Source organism: Taudactylus pleione, unplaced genomic scaffold, assembly GCF_031769625.1.
Source record: "Taudactylus pleione unplaced genomic scaffold, aTauple2 ptg000086l, whole genome shotgun sequence".
In the NCBI taxonomy this organism is placed as follows: domain Eukaryota; kingdom Metazoa; phylum Chordata; class Amphibia; order Anura; family Myobatrachidae; genus Taudactylus; species Taudactylus pleione.
In genome coordinates, this window is record NW_028284488.1 from 6,679,897 (window position 1) to 6,703,387 (window position 23,491).

General features: G+C 43.3%; 1 protein-coding gene across 3 annotated transcripts in view; it reads right to left on the minus strand.

Moving 5' to 3' along the window:
- Positions 1-23,491, minus strand: part of LOC148529144 (uncharacterized) — a 486,130-nt gene that overhangs the window by 56,308 nt on the left and 406,331 nt on the right. For all 3 annotated transcript variants that reach the window (XM_088468693.1, XM_088468692.1, XM_088468691.1), the window contains exons 89-90: positions 18,552-18,605; positions 406-459 (exon numbers count right to left, since the gene is read on the minus strand). In XM_088468693.1, the coding sequence (XP_088324819.1) occupies positions 406-459; positions 18,552-18,605 (108 nt within the window). The remainder of the gene's footprint in view (positions 1-405; positions 460-18,551; positions 18,606-23,491) is intronic.

The window sequence follows — 23,491 nt, forward strand, 5'->3', positions numbered from 1 at the left end:
TTTCCTCCCACACTCCAAATATATACTGGTAGGTTAATGGTTAACCCTAGTGTGTGTGTGTGTGTGCATGTGGTAAGGAATATAGATTGTAAGCTCCACTGGGGCAGGGACTGATGTGAATGGCCAAATATTCTCTGTAAAGCGGAATATGTGTGCGCTATATAAACAACTGGTAATAAATAAATAATTTGATGTCTCTAATTTTAAGAATATTGTGTAGGATACTTGTATTGTTTGCAAGTGGTCCTTTTCCAAAGTATAATAAAAAGTAAATGATAACTAAACTGTATAGCGTAGGTCCTACAAAATATAATGTTTGCTTTTATTTTAAAAAAATGTGATTGATTGATTAGTTAACTGGCTTACTACACATGCATAGTAATAGGAAAAATATAACACACATACTTTTTCTCCTTTTATACCAAGTTCCCCTGTTCTTCCAGGATAGCCTTGCATTCCCTGAAAAAGAAATAATAAAAGACAGAAGTGTTACATTAACATTAATAAGGATGAGAAAATGCCCACTCCCATCCCACTATAAATTGTTTATGTACAGTACTGGGCAAGAAATGAACGAAGCATTGTGTACTGTGGGCGTGATGCAGAGATGTACGCTATTCTGATGTTTATGCAGTTGAGCTATAAATCGGCAATCTGCATATGCGTCCATACATCTGCGACGGATTGGCGCGATCCTACGATGTTGCAACCCGGCATCGCAGGATTGCTGAAATCCAACATGTTGGATTTTGGCGATTTGACGATCGCGATCAAAAAATGATCGCAATCGTCAAATCGGGAACATTTAACATGTCAAATGTCAGCGATCCGGCGATAGATTGCTGAACATCGATGGTGGGCGATCGGAAATTTCCGATTGCATCCCTGCATCACGATGATCCGTCGCAGATGTATGGGCACCTTAAGTCGCACGGCGCATGCACATTACCGTAGTTGCTTGCAGCGACTATATACTTGCAGTGTGATTGACAGTCAGGGAGCATTTGTAGGAGGTAATGGGGAGTGTCAGCAAAGAATGCAGGCATGTCACATCTGTATTTGGGGCATGTCACAGTCTGCATCTGTGATCCCATACGCAGTGAAGTGGCTCCGACATCTCAGTACATGCAGCCATTCTGTGCGACTAGGGCTATTCAGAAATGCGATAATTGAATGAGCTGCGACAGATGCTGCGTCTTTGTACGCAAGTGTATGGATTGACAAAGCCACAGGTGGGCGTCTCAATACATTCCCTGGCGTCTGCAACATGTGCATATCTTCGTCCACCAGCTGCGTACGTAATCGCAGCTGCAAATACATTAGCGTACATCTCTGACTGATGCCCTGTGCTTGTGTATGTTTCTGCAGCATGGCCTCCATACTGCATAACAAGGCACAGGTGCCTCACCTGCACCTGGTACAAGTGACATCACATGAAGCATCAGTTTTACTGCTGCAGTTATTAGGAGTGCACAACATTTCATGATCTTTAACTGTCCACACAACAGGCAGTAAAACAGGACCACATAACCCAACCAACCATTATTCTTCATACATTTTATTATAACCAATCACATTCTTTTATGTGTATTTTGTCACAGGAAAGATGTCTGTGATTATAGTCATTTAAAAAACATTCCATGATGTACAGTCAGTTGTGTATCTATAATGGGTGCAGTTTGGGACTTACCTGTCTGTGGTCCCGCGTCGGGTGTCAGCGCTGCTCAGAACACAGGAAAATGGCAGCCGCGGCCATTTATCCGGTGTTCTGCTCATGCGCAGTAGACTCCGGGCACACTCTAGTGCCCAGAGTCTACTGCGCATGCACAGAACGCTGGAAAATGGCCGCCGCTCTAGTGCCTGGAGTCTACTAAGGCCACCGGGTAGAGAGGAGGGTGCCCCGCACGGGGAGTGCACATGGGCCCCCTCCTCTGTTAACACGCCCCTGTGTACAGTAATACAAAATGTTACTGAAAGCAAAACACAACCAGACCCGCTAACATGACCCGTTCCATCAGGTACAAAATGCTCTGCTCCTGCACTTTCCACCTAATGATTACAGTCACCTGTGTTGAACTAGGTAATTGATGAGAAATATGTTTCAACACAGAGGTCAGCAAATATAAATTATGAGGGAAGTCCAGGAGCGGAGCATTTTGTACCTGATGGAAGGGGTCAAATTATTTATATTTTTCTGGTATCTTAGGGGTCTATTTACTAAGCTGTGTTAGTAGACAGAGTGAAAAGTGATACCAAAGTGATAAGGTGCCAGCCAATCAGCTCCTGACTGTCATGTTACAGGCTGTGTTTGAAAAATGACAGTTGGGAGCTGATTGGCTGGCACCTTATCACTTTCTTATCACTTTTCACTCTGTCTCCTAACACTGCTTAGTAAATGGACCCCTTAATGTTTAAGAGACTATATAAACACCTGCTCACAACTGCACATTAAAGAGATACAGTATACAGTATATACAGTATGAGGAGAAAATGCATAACAAAACCTTTCTAGAGTATTCTGTATTTTCCTTTGTGCCCCATGTAGTTTGCCATCTTCTGTGAAGCTATGAATATCCTACCCTCCAACATGACCCTTTCCACCCAGTACAAATTGCTCTGCTGCTGGACTTCCCACCCAATTTATGATTGCAGCCACCTGTGTTGAACTAGGTAATTGATGAGACAGGTGTTTCAAATCAAAAATTACGTGGGAAGTCCAAGAGCAGAGCAATTTGTACAGGGTGGAAAGGGTCATGTTGGAGGGTCAGGAATATTCATAAATATTAATTAATGGGACTGTGAATGGCCAATATACTGACAGGATAATGTTCAGTGTGCTCCTGAGAAACAGCCCATGACAACATTATTAAGCTACCAGCACATCATCTCTGACAGATCACACAAGATCAGTGCCAAATGAACTTCTACCCAAACCAACTAATTGAACCAATTCTTTAGCACATCAAACACCTGTATATGCACTTATGTAGATTTGCAGAATGTTACGCTTAAGGTGCGTACACACTGGGCGATAAAGTGGACGACTGAACGATAACGATATCGTTCAGTCGTCCACTTTATCGTCCATTTTTAACCCCAAAAAGATGAACGATAACGATGACGCGCGTTCCCGCGGGTCGTTCGTCATTATCGTTCATCGGGCTGACATGCAGGCCGACCTGACGATCTCGTCAGGTTGCTGCATGTCAGGGAATGGGGGAGAGAGCCCGGCGCTGAACGATACCGTTAATGATATCGTTCAGCGGCTGTGCTCAATGTCATGAACGACATTGAGCACAGCCTGCCGGGGACAACACTACACGATATCGCTCAGGGAGCATATCGTGTAGTGTGTACCCACCATTAAGCTGGCCACACATCTAAAGATTATCTGTCCAACCAGCCAACTAGTTGAGGGGTTGGAATGAAAATCTGGTAACGCATGGGAGTAAATGCTGATCAGCAATTTGCTCCTAAATGCCAGAAAACAGATGAAAATGGTCGTTCAGACAAGTTTGTTAAATGTTTGATTTAAATAATTTGTTCAAACAACAGTTTTTGTCCTTTTTCCGGCATTTGGGAGCAAATTGCTGATTGTCATTTGCTTTCATACCTTACCAGATTTTCATTCCAACCAATCAACTAGTTGGCTGGTTGGACAGATAATCTTTGGCCAGCTTTAGGCTACCTGTGCCTGGAGAGGTGGAGCAGGGTTGGGACGGTATGTTCTCAACTTCTCACCTAGACGTATTTATGCAAATTAGGCTTGTGAAGATACATGTATACAGTATATGCCTAATAGGAGGCGTATCTTGTGCACCTGTTATAGGGAAGTGCAAATCATACTTGCCTACATTTTTTAACTCATCTCCGAGAGGGGGATGCTTTGTGTCCTTAAGCTCCACTCCTACCGTGGCATAATCCTGTGGGTCTAAGAAGAGGAGAGGGCCAAAATGATAGCATTTTCTGAATATTGGCCCTTCCCCCTCACCATACACCCACAATTGTGGGTATTACTCTCCCCATCCTGCGCTTCACTAGGAAGTGGGCAGGATGTGGGAGATCCATCCACTCTTCCGGAGGACTATCGGAAAAATCGTGAGCCAAGTGATTTTCCCATGGAGTTTTTGATAATAGTGGGGGTGGTAATAACTCTACAATCCAATTAGGATTTTACAGAGTGTGTACTATTAATGTTAGTAGTTGTGTTCATTTTTTTTTTTTTAATTACATGAAAAGTACAATAAGATATTTATATATTTCTTTAAAATGTTAGGTTTCTACTAACAGTGTGCTTAATCAAAAACTATACAAAATGACCCTATACCTAATACAGAACATGTCTGCCACAGCAACACACTGTCATAGTGCTATTTCACCTTACTTGTATAAATATAATTTTCGGCTACAAAAACATGTTATTATTCACTTGTGAGCTTGTAATAAAAATACATAATTTATCCTTCAAACAATTCCACTATATCACTCACTCTCCCGTTATCAGTACTCACTATGTGTGTAATAATTGCATTTCACCTCTGTCAGGTGAAGGAAGTATAGCAGTTTACATGAGGAGGTATAATAATTGCAGAATTAAATAATACACTCAAATTATATAACAGAACAAGCTGTTACACAATTAATAAACATTTTTATTGGATAATACTATAATGAGCTGCACAGTAAGTACAACGTTATCAGGCAAGCACAGGGCAGTAGAAATACGATATTAGTACAAAGACAGGATCGTCAGGCCTACAGTGGCTGGTAGGCCACAAGCAGCAAAATTGTCATGTTCAAGCAGGTACTGTAGTCAGGAGTCAGACTGGCAGAGATCAACAAAAGTCAAATGCTAAGCAAGGTGTCAAGCACACAGTAGTAAAATATTGCAAGTAGTTCATATACAGTATAACAGAAGCTAGATAAAGTTCTGGTTGCAAAGTGAGTAACAGGTAGTCAGCGTTTGGTGAGGCAACGGGGTGGCTAGAAAAACACAGTTGTGTCCGGGACATTTTCTGGGTGTGCCCAAGTGAGCCTCTATAAATTTGTTCACAGCTGCAGAGGCACCAACGTCTTAGGTGAGACGCTCATTCTGGGAAATCATAGGCTTACTCAGAGGTACAATGTGCGACCAATGTTTGTTTTCGCTATTGTACATAAGCAGCGGATGTGAGAGGCTGGAGGTGGGCGTCTCTATGCACAAGATGGCGATGTAAAGTAGATGTCTGCTAGCACCATTGGGATCAGGCTGAACATGGTACATCACATAGTGTGAATAAAATAAACTAGAACCTTTATCTCAGGCTAAACAAGATTTAAAGATTCAAGGAAGATTCCTCCTCATACCAGGACAAATTATATATGTCCAAAACTTTCTGGAGCATCTTTAAGGGTACACTGATGTATGCTACGCTACAGAGCCGTAAGTAGACTTTTTGGCGCCCCCCTCCATTTTTTAAATAGGGACATAAGATAGTACACCGGATAGGGCCATGTCTTCATGGGGAAAGGCCAGGGAAGAGATAGGGAATCCAGGAGATGCTGGGGATAAAAGAAGAGGAAGCTACAAGCGAGAATGATAATAAATAGGAAAATTGACAGGCCCAAACAGCGCCCCCCTGGCCTGCGGTGCCCTGTGCCATGGCATAGGTCGGACTACCTTAGTTACGGCTGCGCTATACTCTGCTGATTAAAGTGGCTATGTCCAGACTCACAAGTGGCTGTGTGTACAAGGCATGCTGATGTATGCTGCGCTGTACTCATGCCCATCTGCTCCAGTGTAAAGAAAAAGTAAAGTAATATTTTTAAACAAGAAAAAACACAGGTTTTTTTTGGAGCTGTTCCCCACTGTGTATACAAGCACTCTGACTCCTTGGTCCATAGCCCACTGTGTATACCATTTCTGTGACTCTGTTGGCCGTACCCCACTGTGTATACAAGCACTGTGACTCCTTGGGCCGTAGCCCACTGTATATACAATTACTGTGACTCTGTTGGCCGTACCCCACTGTGTATACAAGCACTGTGACTCCTTGGGCCGTAGCCCACTGTGTATACAAGCACTGTGTTACCTTGGGCCGTAGCCCACTGTGTAAACAAGTGCCGTACCTCCAGAGCCGGTCATAGACATAGGCATTCTAAGCAAATGCCTAGGGCGACTGGAATGCTTAGGACTCTGACGCTAAGCCCCCTGCCGCCGCTGCAGTGATAGGCACTCAGTGTGCAGTGCAGTGGTATGTTTGATTGTTCATTCTAGCCTGACAAAAGTGTCAATAAAGGCGCTGAAATGTTGCATATGAAGGCTTCGTGAGTGGGTAATTTTTTTTCTTTGTTCGGAGTGCTGCCTGTGGACTAATACATTATATATATATATATATATATATATATATATATAATGTGTGTGTGTGTGTGTGTATATATATATACATATATTTTATGTTTAGTGCCGGTAGGACCTGGAGGTTTAGGGGGAGAAGCTGTACACACAACTTGTTGCTGACAAGAGGAAGAGGGTCTCCCTGTCTTAAGTGCCCAGGGTCCCCCGAAGGCTTAATGGCTTAATCCAGCCTTGTGACTGACCGTGAGCCAGAAGGATACAAGATGGCCACGGGAGGGCATGCTATGCATGCTCAGCCGCGGCCACTCCTCTCATGGGCCTTTGCGGAGCAGAGCCTTGAGTGACCTCACGGCTCTGCTTCCATATTAGCCGCCACCTGCCGCTGCTCAGCACCCAGCCATCGGACCAGGTGTCTACATTGTCTACAGCAGCAGCATTAGCTACATCAAAACGTAAGTTTAACTAGCTCAGGCAGGCTGGCAGACAGGCGGGGCGGGCTGACACTGGGCACTGTGGGCAGAGAGGGGTGCTGCATCTGACTCAGAGGAGCTGAGGAATGCAGAAGAATGGCAGCACTCCGTGGATTTCAAAGAAATAACCACAGCACAAGGCTAAATGTTGGTAAAATTAAGCCTTGTGCTGTGGTTATTTCCTTGAACTCCATGGAATGCTGCGCTTCTGCATTTATGTAAAGGGGTCAGCTTTGGTCTCTGGATGTGTCTGTATAATATATATAAATATATATATATATATATGTACAGTATATATATGTATGTATGTATGTGTGTGTCAGGTTTCACAGGTATTTAGATCCAATGAATCCCCAAAACATATATATATATACTAGTGACGTGCAGTGAGGTCAATGGCTGGGGAGGAACACATGAAGATGGGTCTGAGTGCTGTCTCATCCCCTACTTACTTACTTAACGCTCTCCTCACTACACTAAACTTCAGTTTCCATTGATTCTCTTACCTGCATCACTATGTCTTCTCTTGTTACTGAGCTCCAATTTTTAAACACTGCAATGCACTTTCTGGTCACGTGACACATCCAAGGTGTCCATCAGTGTTCACGGCATGCCCTCCATACTCAGAGACATGCCTCTATTAGCTATCTGTTTGTGCAGCTTACTGCCCTTGGTGTGGCCCCACCCCCAGCTCTGCAAGCAGTGTTTGACTATACAGAAGCGAGGCTGAGCCATTGCTGCCTCATCTCTTGTTTCCATGCTGTCTCAGGGAGCCACACAAAGCTGGTGGTGTGTTAACTATAAAAATTATTAAATAAAAAAAAAAGATGTTTATAAGTTATAATTATCTTATTTTTATATAAAATCTCAGGAGTATGACATGGGAGGCACATATAAAACAGCATCATTTGAGTGGCACTCCACTAAATTTGTATTGATTTACCTGGGTCCCCACCCTGGAATTGTATATTCCAAACAATACATGCATGACATGGGTGGCACTCCACGGATTTCAAATAAACACTGTTACAAGCAGTAGCTTATTTCAATGCTTCAGATGCTTTATACTACACCATACGTATATATAGATATATATACACACACACACACACGTTGAGTCTCCCATATCCAAATATTCCAAAATACGTAATTTTTTTAACATGACTGAGATAGCGAAACATTTGCTTTTTGATGGTTCAATGTACACAAACTTTGTTTAAGACACAAAATGATTTAAACTATTGTATAAAATTACCTTCAGGCTTTGTGAATAAGGTGTATATGAAACATAAATTAATCTAATTTCTGTACACAAACTTTGTTTGAGCCACAAAATTATTGAAAATATTGTATAAAATTACCTAGGGGGCACTAGTCAAAATTGGCTAGGGCCTACTCTGCGTACCCCCCCTGTGTATACAAGCACTGTGACTCCTTGGGCCGTAGCCCACTGTGTATACAAGTACTGTGACTCTGCTGGCCGTACCCCACTGGGTGAGTGGGAGGGCCGAAGGACAATTCCATCTTGCACTACCTTTAATTTCTGCCACTGCTGTGTGGTAATGTTTCACAGATGTGCTTTAAACTGCGATGACTGTGCCGCTGCTCTGTCGCTTAGTAACCAGCCAGCTCATTGCAGCCTTTGGCCAATAATGGTGAAAACTATTTTGTGAGCTGTGAGGTGGTCTAAATTGACTGTAAATGACTGGAAATTAATGTTATTGATGTTAATAGTACTCTAGGAACAACAAAAAAAGCCCAAATTATGTGATTTTAGCTTTTTTGTAAATTTTAATAAAATATCCAAATCCAAAACCAGTCACAGCGGTTTGGCAAATCCAAAGCTGGACGACAAATCAGAACCAAATCCAAATCCAGCAAAAATGGTCCGACGCACATCTCTACTTACTATAGACTTGTCACTGTCAGTAATCAACACTCCTAACTGTTAAGCTTTCTGTACTGTGCTGTCAGTAAAGTACTGTAAAATAAAAATATATCCCAGGAGTTCCTGGAGGCGGCCTAATTTTCCCCTACTCCTCATGTATTAATATCAGTCACCAGTCCGGCCTGCAAAGCAATAAAAATGAATGTCTGGCAGGTGGGCCGGTAGGGGAAAATTTGCAAACTCATTGGAGGCATTAAACTCTTTTAATATCAAAGGGAATTTCACTGTGATTCTATAATGAAAATAGCAAAAGGTCCAATCAAGAGTGAAGTTTAATTCACAAAAGTGTCCAGCAATATGTGCCAATGTTTTAGATATAGTGAAGTGAAGATGGTCACTAGCAGGCCAAAACATTGACAAATACTGCTTTACACTTTTTTCAATTAAACATTAGCTTTGAACTGTGAGTGCATTTCTTTCATTATTAATATTCCCTCTCCTCCGAACTGTTCTTTATTTACCCTCCCCTGCATGTGTCTTTACTATAATCCCTCTAACTCTATTTTGTCAATACTGTGAGGATACCACCAAGGTAATGTTTAGCGCTTTTCTCCCTCCTAGCCTACTGTCCTGTCCATAGGTCAGCCTTATGCATGGCTCTTGACCAGGCCAGGTGACAGGAGGATACTAGGGGGAGAAATGTACCGGGCCCCGAGCTTCCCTTTCCCCCCCCATTATGCAGTGCATGTATTTTGAGGGTGCACAGTGAGATCCTGTTCTTGATTGTGCTCACGGTGCAACTCTAGAAAGCAGCCTGTCTCCAGCATGCATTACTCATAAGTGTCAGACTTCAATTGTCAACCAATGACATCCTTGCACTGCTACTAACAGTATAAGGAGTGAACAGAGCCTGGAGGAGCCTGCCCAGTGGTTTGCGGTGAGCCGAGAGGGTAAGCCTACTCCATATTGCAGGTGCAGAAGAGTCCGAGATGGGATGGAGGAGCTCACTCAGTGTACAATACACTGAGGGATACCTACTAATATTTTTTTTAACTGGAGGAGGAAACCGGAGAACCCAAATGAAACCCAAGCAAACAAGGTGAGAACATACATTTTTGCCGCCTCTTAGCTGTCTATGTGCAGGCCATGGACATGAGGCGCGTCATTTGCTGCCCGAATGTGAAACAGCTGCAGGTGAGAATTCATTCTACAGGACTCTCATAGCCTGGAGGAGATGATACCTACTGTATCAAGGAATGGGGACTTTCCTGCAACCGCCGGGAAACTCTCAATCTCCCAGTAGGTGTTCCTCCTGCATCCCACACACTTCCTGGTGAAATGGGGAGGATAATGCTGGGAATTAGTCAGTGAGGAGGAGCAGGGCCAATTGTGCATTTCTATGATATCCTAAGTTACCTTCCGGGCAGGCGTACCAATCCGCATGTTGTTTCAATATTCCATCTAGAACAGTGAGTATAGAGGAATAGCCTCCAAAAGTTCAACCCGACTATTCCTCTATACTCACTAGATGGAATATTGAAATAACATGCAGGTTTATACGCCTGCCCGGAAAGTAACTTTGTGAACTTTCACTAATTGATTGTTTGCAACTTAGTTCACTGAACTGCCGGATGATACATCTAGTTACTTTTTAACCACTGCTTTACAAACAAGCAAGACGCTTCTTAAAAGGCTCAGGTTTACCCCTTGATAATTTGTGCTTCCAGCTTGAGACATTCTAATACACTTTTAAAGATTACTCCATCCTCATGATCTCTAATTATATGTGATTTAGCTGCTATATGTTTTTTTGATTATTTTATATGATTTATTATTTATCTATGTTCTGTATTTTAATGGTAATAAATATACAATTTTTACTATCAGAATTTCTGCACTGGTTTGAGTAACCTTTATTAACGACTCCTGGATTCTGTGGTTGCTTTATCTCTTTTGTGCACATTTTTCTGATCAGTGGGAGTGACTATCCCACACAACCACATTGAATCTATTAAGTCCTTTTGCAACTCCTCAGCGCCTGGGCTATATTTGTTATATACTGTTTAGCACCTAAGCTGCTAATTCTTAACGATGTAACAAATTTTAAAACTTAAACTGCTAGATATCGCTCACTGGTGGATTTCTGGGGCGGTTTGTCTGGCCCTTCTGCTCCACGGGAGGTTTCTGTCCTCCCTGAGCTCGCCCCATGTTCTGTATTTGAACCTTAGGAATGTTAGGAACCAACCTGTTGAGGTCACCGTGACATGGTAGGTGGGCTTGCATTTTTGGGCAATTGCACTCCATGTTAAATTGAATAGTTTATTATAATTGTTCTCATTATCAGTACTCTTAGAGCCTGATTCATCAAAGATCGCTATTGTGATCACGGTAGCAATTGCGCACGCAGTTCTGCTGTGAAAGTATGCTAATAATTGCAATCGCAAAGCACTCTCACTGACGCCCACTTCCCCTCTCGCACATCCGTAATACCTTGCAATCCAGCCAAAACATCGGGTAACATCGAAGTACATCAGAGTCACTCGCACATTTAAGGCAGGTCTGACCCTACCACCAAATTGCTAACTTTCCTGCATGCATTGAGAGCTCAAGCTGCGTATGCCATCGCAGTGGCTAATTTATGCACACCCCTGCAACGGCATACAAACGCACTGACAAGCCTATGACTCTCTGACCACTCCCCCGTCACCACCCCCAAATGGCGCTTTCTGTTAATAACTCTTTGATGGGTCTGTGTAGTCACTGCGATCGCAGTCCCAATCGCAGTGGCTGGTTCGCGCATGCGCACTGCAATACATACGCAGTACGCAACAATCGGCCATCTGCATACGCTTTAGCAGTTGCAATCCTTGCTGAATCAGGCCCTTAGTGCTTAGAGCGTGCACCTGCATTTTCCTTTTTTCTGTGTAACCTAAGGGTTACTCAGATGGTCGATGTTCACGCAGTGGATTCATTGCTGCGTCTTTGGACACAGAAGCGGATCATAGAGGCCTGCAATAGGTGTCTTTTTACACAAGACTCCTCCTGTGGCTTTTGCATATTTTAGCATAGCTGCTGTGTACAAAGATGCAGCGACTGTGGTATAGCGTCCATCCCTGAATCAGGCCCTTTGTCAGCATTTATGTATCTTTCTCCTGGGTCAAACGAGATTTAAAGAGCATCCTAAAGACTCTCCGTTGCCATTGCAACCACCCTAGGACATTGGTGCAAGTTTGTAAGAGTTCTATACTTGACAAACTGGCTCGTTTTTTATCCAGTGCACACTATATATATCACAATACTTCTCTTTCTGTTTAGTATGTTACACTTCAATCATTTTTGTTTTTTGTTATTTCTTTCATGTTATTTGGATCTGTGGTCAAGTGAATTAAAAAAGAGGAAATGGAACATCTGGAAATATCAGATGGGCTGGATGTCAGCTGAGATTGTTTTCTCATTTGTTATTAACATACAAGTATTGTGGTCTTACATATATACAGTATATTGTAATGTATTATTAGCTCCAGGAAAGGAGATGTAAGCTGGCCATACACAGGGCGATATGCACCGCGCAACTCGATGGGAGATCCGACGTCCGACATATTGGGCGGTCCCCACACATGGTGCAATAGAGTGGCCGACCACCCGATATGCCGGCTCTCCCTCCCCCACCCGCATAGCGCTGCATGGTATCGCACATAGCATCCCCAGATCGACTGAACCTGCAGTAAGATCTGGGGGATGCGATGTACGACCCCACGGGTGCGCGCTCTGTCCAATATCATGCCCATACACGGTACGATAGAGCAGCCAAATCGTACCAATCCGTCGGATCGGCTGCTTTATTGCACCGTGTATGGGCACCTTTACTTTTACCTTTTCTATGTAATCTTCAACTGTCTAGAATAGTGGTTCTCAACCTGGGGGACTCATTGTGATGTTGAAAAGTTTTCTGTAATGATGGGGCGTGGACGACACATCAAGGTGATAAATAGGCACATGGGAAAATCAGTGTGTTAGGGATCTCTAGTCCAATGTATCAGTGTGTCATAGTAGGACACTGATAACAAAATGAAAAACTTTAACCCTGTAAATATTAGACCATAACATAACTTTAAAAAATACAAAGAAAACATATGTGAACTATAATTCTGTTAATTTTAAGTTTTCTTTAACTGTAATATATGTGAAATACGGTATATATTTACAGTTCATTGTATTGTGTCTTTTATTTAAATCTTGATGATATTATATTTATTGCTTTTATATATAGTGGCAGCTAAACATTTTATCTAATTGCAATTATATTCATTACAAATGTATCACTTTGCAAATGTTCGGGTACAAATAACTTAAATGGGCTGCCAGGGGAAGTAGAAAATGATTGAGAACTACTGCTCTAGAGCCAGGAACTAGTACAATACCTGTTGTTATTATTATTACAAATGCCCAGAACTGGGATCTTGTGTTTTACTTGTAATTATATCCTGACTGGAGCCTAGAACCAGCAAATTATTGGCAGACCCGATAGATGGTATAGGTGGCAGCAGTGTGTGATGGAGGTCAGTCCATATGATAGATAACTTAACCAGGTCTTTGGTTTATTAATCAGGCAGAACATGTTTGCAGGATGACACACGGTTAATAAACCTGGTATGTACAACAGGTACACAATACGCATATATATAATGGATATACGAGATCCAGCCAGGAATGTATGGGGAGCACAGGTGGTGTGCGGACAAACGGGAGCACACACCTGTGTGTATACATACAGTGGTGGAAGGGGATTAAGCGCACACTAGCATATATATATGGTGGTGTAATGGAACTTGTAGGGTCACTGGTCTCTGTAACAACGTCTCTCTCCATTATAGAGGCTCTCAGGGGCACATATTCTCTCCATAGAGGATGAAGCTGAGGACGTGTGGTATAGCCAAGCAATCTGAGGTAGGGTACAAGAGTCGGAAGTCGCACCTCCTACAGTCCGGGGTCCAGTGCTGCTTGATAGAGTGGAGACAGCATGGGGTGTGCTCTCCTAACACAGATTACTTGTAGACAGAAACTAGCAGTATACCTGTAATCATCAACTATCTAGAGGAAGGAACAAGCAGCTACAATTGTTAATGTCTCCAAGCCCCCTTATGTGTCCAGTGTATAACACCTCGTTGATTTAAAGCTTGTTTCGTCAGGACCAACCTTGCATTCTATTTCATTGCATTGTATGTCATTTGTTTGTTTTGTGATTCCCTAAATGTGTAGTGTAAAGGATAATATAATATTCGGTAATTGACTACTGCTCCCAGCATACTCTCGCTGCATTGTATGTGTATGTCCCTGCCTCAGGTGTATTCGGTAATTGACTACTGCTCTGAACAATTAACTTAGAAGTAATGTTAGATTAAGTAGTTTATCACTGCATAGTATCTGTAGCTGATGGTTTTGAATTTAGTTTTTTATGTTTTTGTTTTCTTTGTTAGCTTCTAGATATATAGACCCAGATGCTAGCTTAATGGTATGTGCTATTTGTTTGTTTAAGGTAATTTACTGCTGGCAATGATAGTGGGAGTGTTTTGGGGGTAGTTAGTAATCAGTAGATTCACATGCCAGGTCTCCTATGTAATGTTCATATTAAGGCTGTATAGCCTTTGGCTGGAGTGCCCTATCTTAGAAGTGCCCGATTTAAAAGTGCCAATTATATTTTAAATCGATTATTGGCGTTATATCAGCGTTAAACAGAAGTGAAACAGATGGAAACCCACCAATCTACAAACAAACAATAACCAAAAAATAAATTGAACAAAGTGGGATGAACAATTGTGAGTTCACATTCATCATACTACAAGATCCTGTGGACTACATAAAATGGACTTTCATCACTGAACTCCCTGTCTAGTGGCTGCATAAACCTGGTGCCTCCCTTGCTACTATTTGTGCGGCTCTGTGCTTTACAAAGTATCCTAATGCATACTTATCTGTGTTAATGTCAGTTTACCTCTATAATAATGTACTTTTATCTTAGCTCTTTTTCTAAGTCTTATATCATCTAGCTCCAACCACTGTCTATTTTATTATTTAATTTCTGCTCCCACCAAATCTCCACTTTTATTATACTCAATAATAAACTTTTGTTTTACAGACGCACTGTTCCCACACTGTACTCTTACTTGCATTTCTGGAAATCTGCACTCTTACATCCTTTCTTCATTCCTACTTTCAACTTTTTCTTCCCCTAGTTACATCATCCTTACCATTATCATGTTTTCTCCAGTTCCCACCTTCACTCAATGTTTACCTAATCTTTTGTTCTGCCCCTTGCTTCCACCTTTATCCTTTCCCCCTTGTCTCCTCAACTTCCTCTTCCCCTTATCTCTTCTCCTCTGTTTACCTTCCTCCCCATCTTCTCCCATTACTCCACTTTCATTCTCTTATACTCCACCGGGGTCCTACGACCTCATTGCTAATCCCTCCTCCCACCCCCCTCTCCATGTCACTTCACCCCACATCCATCCACATATCATTAAGCTCCCTTCCTGTCTACCTTCTACTGGCTCACCTTCTAGCACTGGAGACCACACCATCGCTACACTCTATTCATCTCAGTCCCCCAAATTAATCTCACCTCCATGCTACAGCAACCCTGATAATCTCATTCAAATCTCTCCAACAAACTTTGTCCCTCTATCCTGTTCCCTCTGGAATGCCAGGTCAGTCTGTAATAAACTGGTCCCAACCCATGACCTTTTCATCTCCAACTCCCTGAATCTCCTAGCCATTACTGAAACCTGGATTTTACCCTCTGACACCACTTCTCCTGCAGCTCTCTCCTCTGGGGGCCTCACCTTTTCCCACACTCCATGACCTGGGGGTCGCCATGGTGGTGGTGTTGGGGTCCTTCTATCCCCTGGTTACTCATACCAACCTATTCCCTCTGAACCATCCCTTACATTCTCTACATTTGAAGTCCATGCTATACGCCTCTTCCACCCAGGTCCTCCCTCCAAGTTCCTTGACAACTTTGCTTCCTGGCTCCCTCACTTTCTCTCCTCAGACCTTCTCTCCATTATCCTAGGTGACTTCAATATTCCAATTGATATCCCCACAGAATCCGCTGCCTCCAAACTCCTCACCCTCACATCTTCACTTGGTCTCTCCCAATGGACCTCCTCACCCTCCCATGTGAGTGGCCATATGCTTGATCTGGTCTTCACTCACCGTTGTGATATTTCTGATCACTCAAATTCCCCTTTCCCTCTTTCTGACCATCACCTTCTCTCTTTTAACCTGTCCCTCTCTCCTTCCCCTCCTCTCCAAAAGCCACCATCACTAAGCGTCACATTGACGCTATAAACACAGTTTCCTTTTCTTCCCTGCTTGACTCACTTCTCTCCCCTATCCTCTCTCTCTCCTGCCCTGATCAAGCCACTTCCCTATACACCGCCTCCCTTACTTCTGCTCTGGACTCTGTTGCTCCGGCGATCACTACTCACACTCGCAGATCTACTCCCCAACCCTGGCATTCCAAATGCACCAGATACCTGCAAAAGTGTTCACGAACCGCCGAGTGACAGTGGAGAAGGTCACGCTCTAAGGCAGATTTTCTCCATTTCAAATTTATGCTCTCATCCTATAGTGCTGCTCTCTCCCTCTCTAAACAGTCATATTTCAAGATCCTCATTTCCTCTCAGTCCTCTAATCCCCAGCATCTCTTCACCACTTTCACCTCCCTCCTTTGCTCACCCCCTCCTCGTCTCCCCTCTGTCCTTGACTTTGCTACCTACTTTTCATCTAAAATTGATTCCATATGTCAGGACATCATATCCAATCAGTCCACCAGCTCTCCACCTCCTCCTTTCCCAGATCACCCCTCCCCATCAACTTTACCAACTCTAACATCCTTCTCCCCTGTATCTGGAGAGGAAGTCATGGCCCTCATCCAGTCCTCCCCCCCTTCCACCTCCCCTCTTGATTTTAGCCCCTCTCGCCTCCTCCGCTTCCTCTATCTTTCTGCCTGCTCCCATCTTGCCCACCTCATTAACGTCTCCCTCTCATTAGGCACTGTTCCTTCAGCATTCAAGCATGCCCTTGTCTCCCCCATTCTTAAAAAACCTACCCTTGATCCTAACCTTTTTTCTAACTACCGACCCATCTCTCTCCTCCCTTTTGCCTCCAAACTCCTTGAGCAGATTGTCTACAAATGCCTTACCACTTTTCTTTCCTCCCACTCCCTCCTTGACCCTTTTCAGTCCGGCTTCTGTTCTCTCCACTCCACTGAAACTGCCCTCACGAAAGTCAGCAACGACCTCCTTGCTGCCAAACCCAAGGGCTACTACTCTCTTCTCATTCTCCTTGATCTCTCTGCTGCTTTTGACACTGTGGACCACCCTCTCCTGCTGCACATCCTTCACTCCCTTGGTCTATGTGACACTGCCCTCTCCTGGCTGTCATCCTACCTCTCTGACCGATCTTTCTCAGTTTCCTCTCATTGCTCCTCTTCCCCCCCCCTACAGCCTCTTACAGTAGGTGTTCCCCAAGGTTCTGTTCTTGGACCTCTCCTATTCTCCCTCTATACTTCCTCTCTAGGTGAACTTATCAGCTCTTTTGACCTCCATTATCATCTCTATGCTGATGATACTCAAATCTACCTTTCCTCCCCTGATCTCTCCCCCACTCTTCTGACTCGTATCTCCAACTGTCTCTCTGCTATCTCTTCCTGGATGTCCCAGCGATTTCTTAAACTTAATATGTCTAAGACAGAGCTGATCGTCTTCCCACCCACATAACCTCACTTCCCACTATATCTTTATCAATTGATGGAATAACTATCTCATCTCGTCCCAAGGTGCGCTGTCTTGGAGTTATCCTGGACTCATCCCTCTCCTTCAAACCACATATCCAGAACCTTTCACAGTCCTGTCGTTTCCATCTCAAAAATATTTCTAAGATCAGACCCTATCTCACCCAGGATGCTACTAAAACCCTCATACACTCACTGGTCATCTCCAGATTGGACTACTGTAACCTCCTCCTATCTGGCCTCCCCAAATCCCATGTCTCTCCTCTCCAGTCTATTCTTAATGCTGCTGCACGGCTTATCTTCCTCCCCAAACGCTCTACATCTGCCTCCCCTCTCCTACAAGCCCTCCACTGGCTCCCCTTCCCTTTTAGAACCCAATTTAAGGTTCTCACACTCACTTAAAAAGCCCTCACCCAATCTTCTCCCATATATATCTCTGATCTCATCTCCCTTCACTCTCCTCTCCGCTCTCTTCGTTCAACTAATGCACTCCGCCTTTCATGCCAGCTGATCACTTCCTCCACTCCAAGACTTTGCCCGTGCTGCTCCCCACCTCTGGAACTCTCTCCCACTCCCCATCAGACTCTCCACCTCTTTGCAATCTTTCAAATGGGCTCTTAAGACTACTTCATCAAAGCCTTCCAGCTATCATGCTAACTCCCTGCTACATGCTCCTTTCTCTCCATCTACCCCATCTGTGTCACCCTTTTTGTCTTCCCCTCCCTTTTAGATTGTAAACTCTTACGAGCAGGGACCTCTACCCTCTTGTGCTTTTCCCTACTTTAGTTTCATTTACTTCTTACTCACCACTAGGGCATCTAACACTTGGTTGCTTATGCTCTGTTGCTTATCTGGGTGTTATGGTCGCTAATGTAGCAATATATATTATCCATGTCCTGGTCCTGTAGTGTATTGTTCTGTAAGTCGCTTGTCTACAACTTGTTTATGTACTTTGTAAGGTGCTGCGGAACATTTTTGGCGCCATATAAATAAATGATAATGATAATAATAATAATAACAACAAAAATAATATTGTATTTTTACAAGGATATAATATGATACCTTTTCTCCTTTTTGGCCAATGTCACCAAGTAATCCAGAATCACCCTTTTCTCCCTATATTAAACAGGGAAAATACGAAAAGGACAAATTAGTTGATCCTACAACTGTTCTGTAATAGTATCCTGACATCCTATGTAATTTTACTCATATCTATTGCATATCTTATTAAAGAGTATTTTAAAAATATACCTGAAGAGCCCAATATAAAATTATAAAATGATGGACAGGCATTTTTTAGTTTGTCGACTGAGTTCCACATGTGCACAATACAAAAAAATCCTCATTGTATGGCAGGTAACTAAACCGGTAATCCAGATGCATTTTTATGTCCTTATTATAAATGAAAAGATGGTATATGTAACTGGGTACACATATTGCATGTTTGTGACAACTGGAGCATATATGTAGCCTACAGTATTTAAAATCACCACCAGCAACACCTGCTTTAATTAACCTGCACTATTCCTGTAAATTACCTTGAATTAAACCTCTAGTACCGGACTTGATCTTGTCTGCAGCCTGATCTGAACCCTGGCCTGAAGCTGCATACACACACACAACGATTTTGTTGCCAACGATTTTATGAACGATTTTCTGTCAGATTATTTCTCAGATTTTTTAAAGTATAATGAACGATTATTTGAACTACAAACGATTTTTGTAATTTCCCTTAATGAAAATCGTTCAGTTGGTCAGTCAGAATGAACTACAAACGGGAACGCGCATGAACGATAATCGTTCATCGTTATAACTCAGAAACTGAACGATTTTTTCAATGATTGAACGATAATGATTTCGTTAGTTAAATCGTTCAAAAAATCGTTATGTGTGTATGCACCTATACTGTACAAAGCACCCACTTATATTGGCCATATGGTTTACAAATAACAGACATTCAAACTAAAAATACATGTTGTCTTTATATTAAAGAGGTTAGTGAATTAACAGTGCAGGGATACAGGAGATGGTGCTCTAGTGCTGACAAACTATATCTACACTGGAATATAAATAAGGTCAAAAGTGAGGGAAGATTCTTGTGGAGGATGCTTCTGTAATTGTCATCCATCTTCATCTGTGTATTCATACAAAAATAAGTAAATCCTTATGTATTAAGAATAGCACATGAATATTAGACGCATACTTGACTACTCTCCCGGGAGTCGCGGGAAACCACCCTGCACTCCCGAAAGAGTAAGCAGATCGCCCGCATCCCACCCACTTCCTAGTAAAGTGGCCAGGATGGGGAGTTTTTCTGAGAAATTTGTGGGTCTGTAGGTAGGGGACGTGGCTAAATGACGAGAATCGAGTCATTCAGCACCACCCCCTCCTCACAGACCCACAAGTTGCAGGCTTTTCCCCTGAAACTAGCTCCTCTCCGGCTGCTCCTGGAAATGATTTCACAAAAGTCGGTAAGTATGATTAGACATCACCTAAGAAGGTACATCTCTTGATACAAGGGCCGGATTAAGGGGAGGACGACAGGGGCGGTCATCCTGTGGCCCCACACACAGAGGGGCCCTCTCCTCTAGGCATGAAGGGGGGGTTTCTGAGTAGCTAGAAACCCCCCTTGACGGATCAATTATCCTGATACCGTGGCCTGAGGGGGCGGAGCCAATTAGGCAAGCCCCGCCCCCAAATGACCCGCGAATCCCAGTCTATGGGGGCGGAGCCTAAGGATGTGAGTAGCAGCTGCATAAAAAGTAAGTTTGTATACTGTATGTATGTTAGTGTGTGTGTATACTGCCGTGTGTGTTAGTGTGTATGTATGTGTTTATGTGTGTGTATACTGTAAATTTGTGTATATGTGTTAGTGTGTGTATGTATTAGAGATGAGCGGGAACCCACCCGAATATCATAGATTTTAGTCAGATCCAAGTAGGCTCAGAGTTTCCCGCCTAACTCTGATCTGTCAAATCGAGGCAAAACCATAGAGACAAAATCTCTCGGCTCGCGAGCTTTCGTCTCTATATATAAGGGACCCGGCGGGCGCCACTTCACTCCGGCTGTGGAGACTGAACAGGGAGGGTGGGTAGTGTAGGGCTAGAGAGAGGTGATGTGCTGTTCTGTCTGCTGTGTCCTGTTCTGTCTGCTGTGTCCTGGACTGGTGCTGATCCATTCTGGGCTGGTGTTGTGCTGTCTGCGGTGCCCATGTGGGCTGTTGCTGCTGATCCATCAGGGCTGGTGCTGTGCTGTCTGCTGTGTCCATCTGGGCTGTTGCTGATCCATCTGGGCTGGTGCTGTCTGCTTTGCTGTCTGCAGCGTCAATCTGGGCCCAAGTTCTGGTCCCAAAAAATGTGCATTTTTTTGTGTAATATATATTTGTCTGTGTGCGTGTTAGGCTTAGCTGCACAAGATCTAGCAAGTCGGCAACGCAAGCTAGTGCTGCCCGACTCCAGTCGTCATCAATCTGTGCTCTGGGCCCAAGTTCTGGAGCTGAAAAAAAAAAAAAAACTCTTTTTTTGTATAATAAATAATTGTCTGTGCGTGTTAGGCTTAGCCGCACAAGATCTACCAAGTCGGCAACGCAACTGCTTCAAGACTGCAGAAAATATGGAGGGCTGTCACATGACAGGAGAGCAAGGCCAAGAACCACATGTTGTAGCTGCCGCCAGCAGTGCAAGGCCGTTAACTTCCTCATCCTCTATGAAAGCCCATGCCCCAGGGCTTAAGTCACGCCATCGATATGGTAGAGCTACTTTTACTGAAGTAAAGAAAAAAGAATTGAAAGGAAATTTGCCTTTAGATAAACAAAAAATTGGCAATATGCCATTCACTTCACGAAGTGGCAAGGAAAGGATAAGGCCTTGGCGTTTCTTTAGGAAGACTGCTGGTTCTGATTCTGAGAGCCCTTTGGAAAAACCAACTGTGTGCCCTGAGAAATCGAAATCACAAATCCCTGAGGAGAGTGCAAGTGTGTCCGTGGTTGCCATGTGTGAGCCAGACCTAAATACTAGTGTACTGGAGGATCCTCCAAATTCCAACATTTGTGTGCCCTCTGTAAATGTGGGGAAGGGCAGTCAAAATCTTGCAGATGTAGTCATTGAGGATGCTTCTGTGGAATTGCACATGGAGGAGCAGGATATTTTGGTAGTTGAAGGTGCTAAGGATGATGAGGATGTTGATGATGTAGATGTTGGTGATAACTATGTTGATGCCGAGGATGTCCTTTGTGTAAGTAAGGCAACAGCTGTTGCCCATGATTTGAAAAAGCCAAAGCCCATTGTTGTCATGCCGGGACAAAAGACAAAGAAAATCCACTTCTCACGTGTGGAATTATTTCCACCCCGATCCGGACAACAGTTGTCAAGCCATATGTGACCATTGCCAAGCAAGAGTGAGTAGAGGGAGGGACCTAAAACATCTAGGAACCTTCTCCTTGTTACGTCCCTTGGAGCGCATTCAACAAATATCAAAGTGTACGTTGCCAAGTTCCAAAACTCAAAACGTAACAAGGCCAGTGTCACCTACCTGCTCCCTCTCTGTGAGATCCAAGCGCCTTCGATCTCCAACACCAACACCTGCATCATCAATATCCAGCAGGTACTGTTAAATTTGACCTCCCATCAGCTGAAGCAAGAGGTAGTAACTCGGTGGAATTCTACCCTCTATATGCTTCAGCGGATGGAGGAACAGCAAAAGGCCATCCAGGGCTATACAACGGACTATGACATAGGCCGTGGAGGAGGAATGCACCTTACCAAGCGCATTGGAGAATAATTTCCATGTTGTGCAAGGTTCTCAAACCCTTTGAACTTGCTACACGTGAAGTTAGTTCAAACACTGCCAGCTTGAGTCAGGTCATTCCCCTCATCAGACTTTTGCAAAACCAGCTGGAGAAACTGAAGGAGGAGGTGAAATGGAGTGATTGCGCAAAGTATGTCGGACTGGTGGATCAAGCCCTTGATTCACTTCACCAGGATCCAAGAGTTGTCAATCTATTGAAATCTGAAAAATATATATATAACTTTGCAAAGAGCTGTTGGTAAAAAAATTGTCAGCTTCAGCTGCATGTGAAACGCCATAATCTCCTCCTTCAGTCTCTACAGCTGCCGGGAAAAATCTAAATTTTCCTTACAGAATGCTTGCTGGTCATGCAGATCGTTCACCAATTAATTACATCTGGTCGGGCCTGAGAGAACTGCCTACTAGTATCTTCTACCATGACTAAGTGTGATACAGTCTCCATTCACAGAATGGTGGAGGACTATTTCAGAGATAACATCCTAATAGGCATGTCAGACAGTCCCTTTCAGTACTGGCAGGAAAAAGAGGCAATTTGGAGTCCCATACACAAACTGGCTTTGCATTACTTAAGTTGCCCACCCTCCAGTGTGTACTCTGAAAGAGTTTTCAGTGCAGCTGGCAACCTTGTCAGTGATCGGCGTAAGAGGTTACTTCCTCAAAATGTGGAAAAGATGATATTCATTAAAATGAATTACAAATTCCACGAGGAAGACTTCTACCAACAATTACATAAAAAAATTACAGAGGCGCCTATGGTGGATTTCAGTGGGGACTAATTATTATTGTGTGGAGAAGAGGATGTACACACTAATGGGGATGACGAGGAAGAGGACAACTTGTAATGTAAAGCCAGTTTGTGTATGGGATCATTTTCATTTCCATGTCCAATGCATATTGGCAGCTTGTTTTATAGGGGTCCAAACAAACCAATAATTTCAGCCACAATTGGCAGTCCTTGTTGCTGAAATGATTGGTTTGTTAAACTGTCCTGTTTCGTATACAACATAATTCCAAAGACTATTTTATCTTGTACCTTTTTCCTTTCCATTATGTGCTGGTTGGGGCATTGCTGCCAGGCATTTTAAATTAATGTTATGGCTATTTTAGGAACCAATGATTACTTTTTAAATTCATTTATTATCAATTTTACAGCCAGGGGCTGCACCCGATGAATTGTTTTTTAAATTAATTTATCA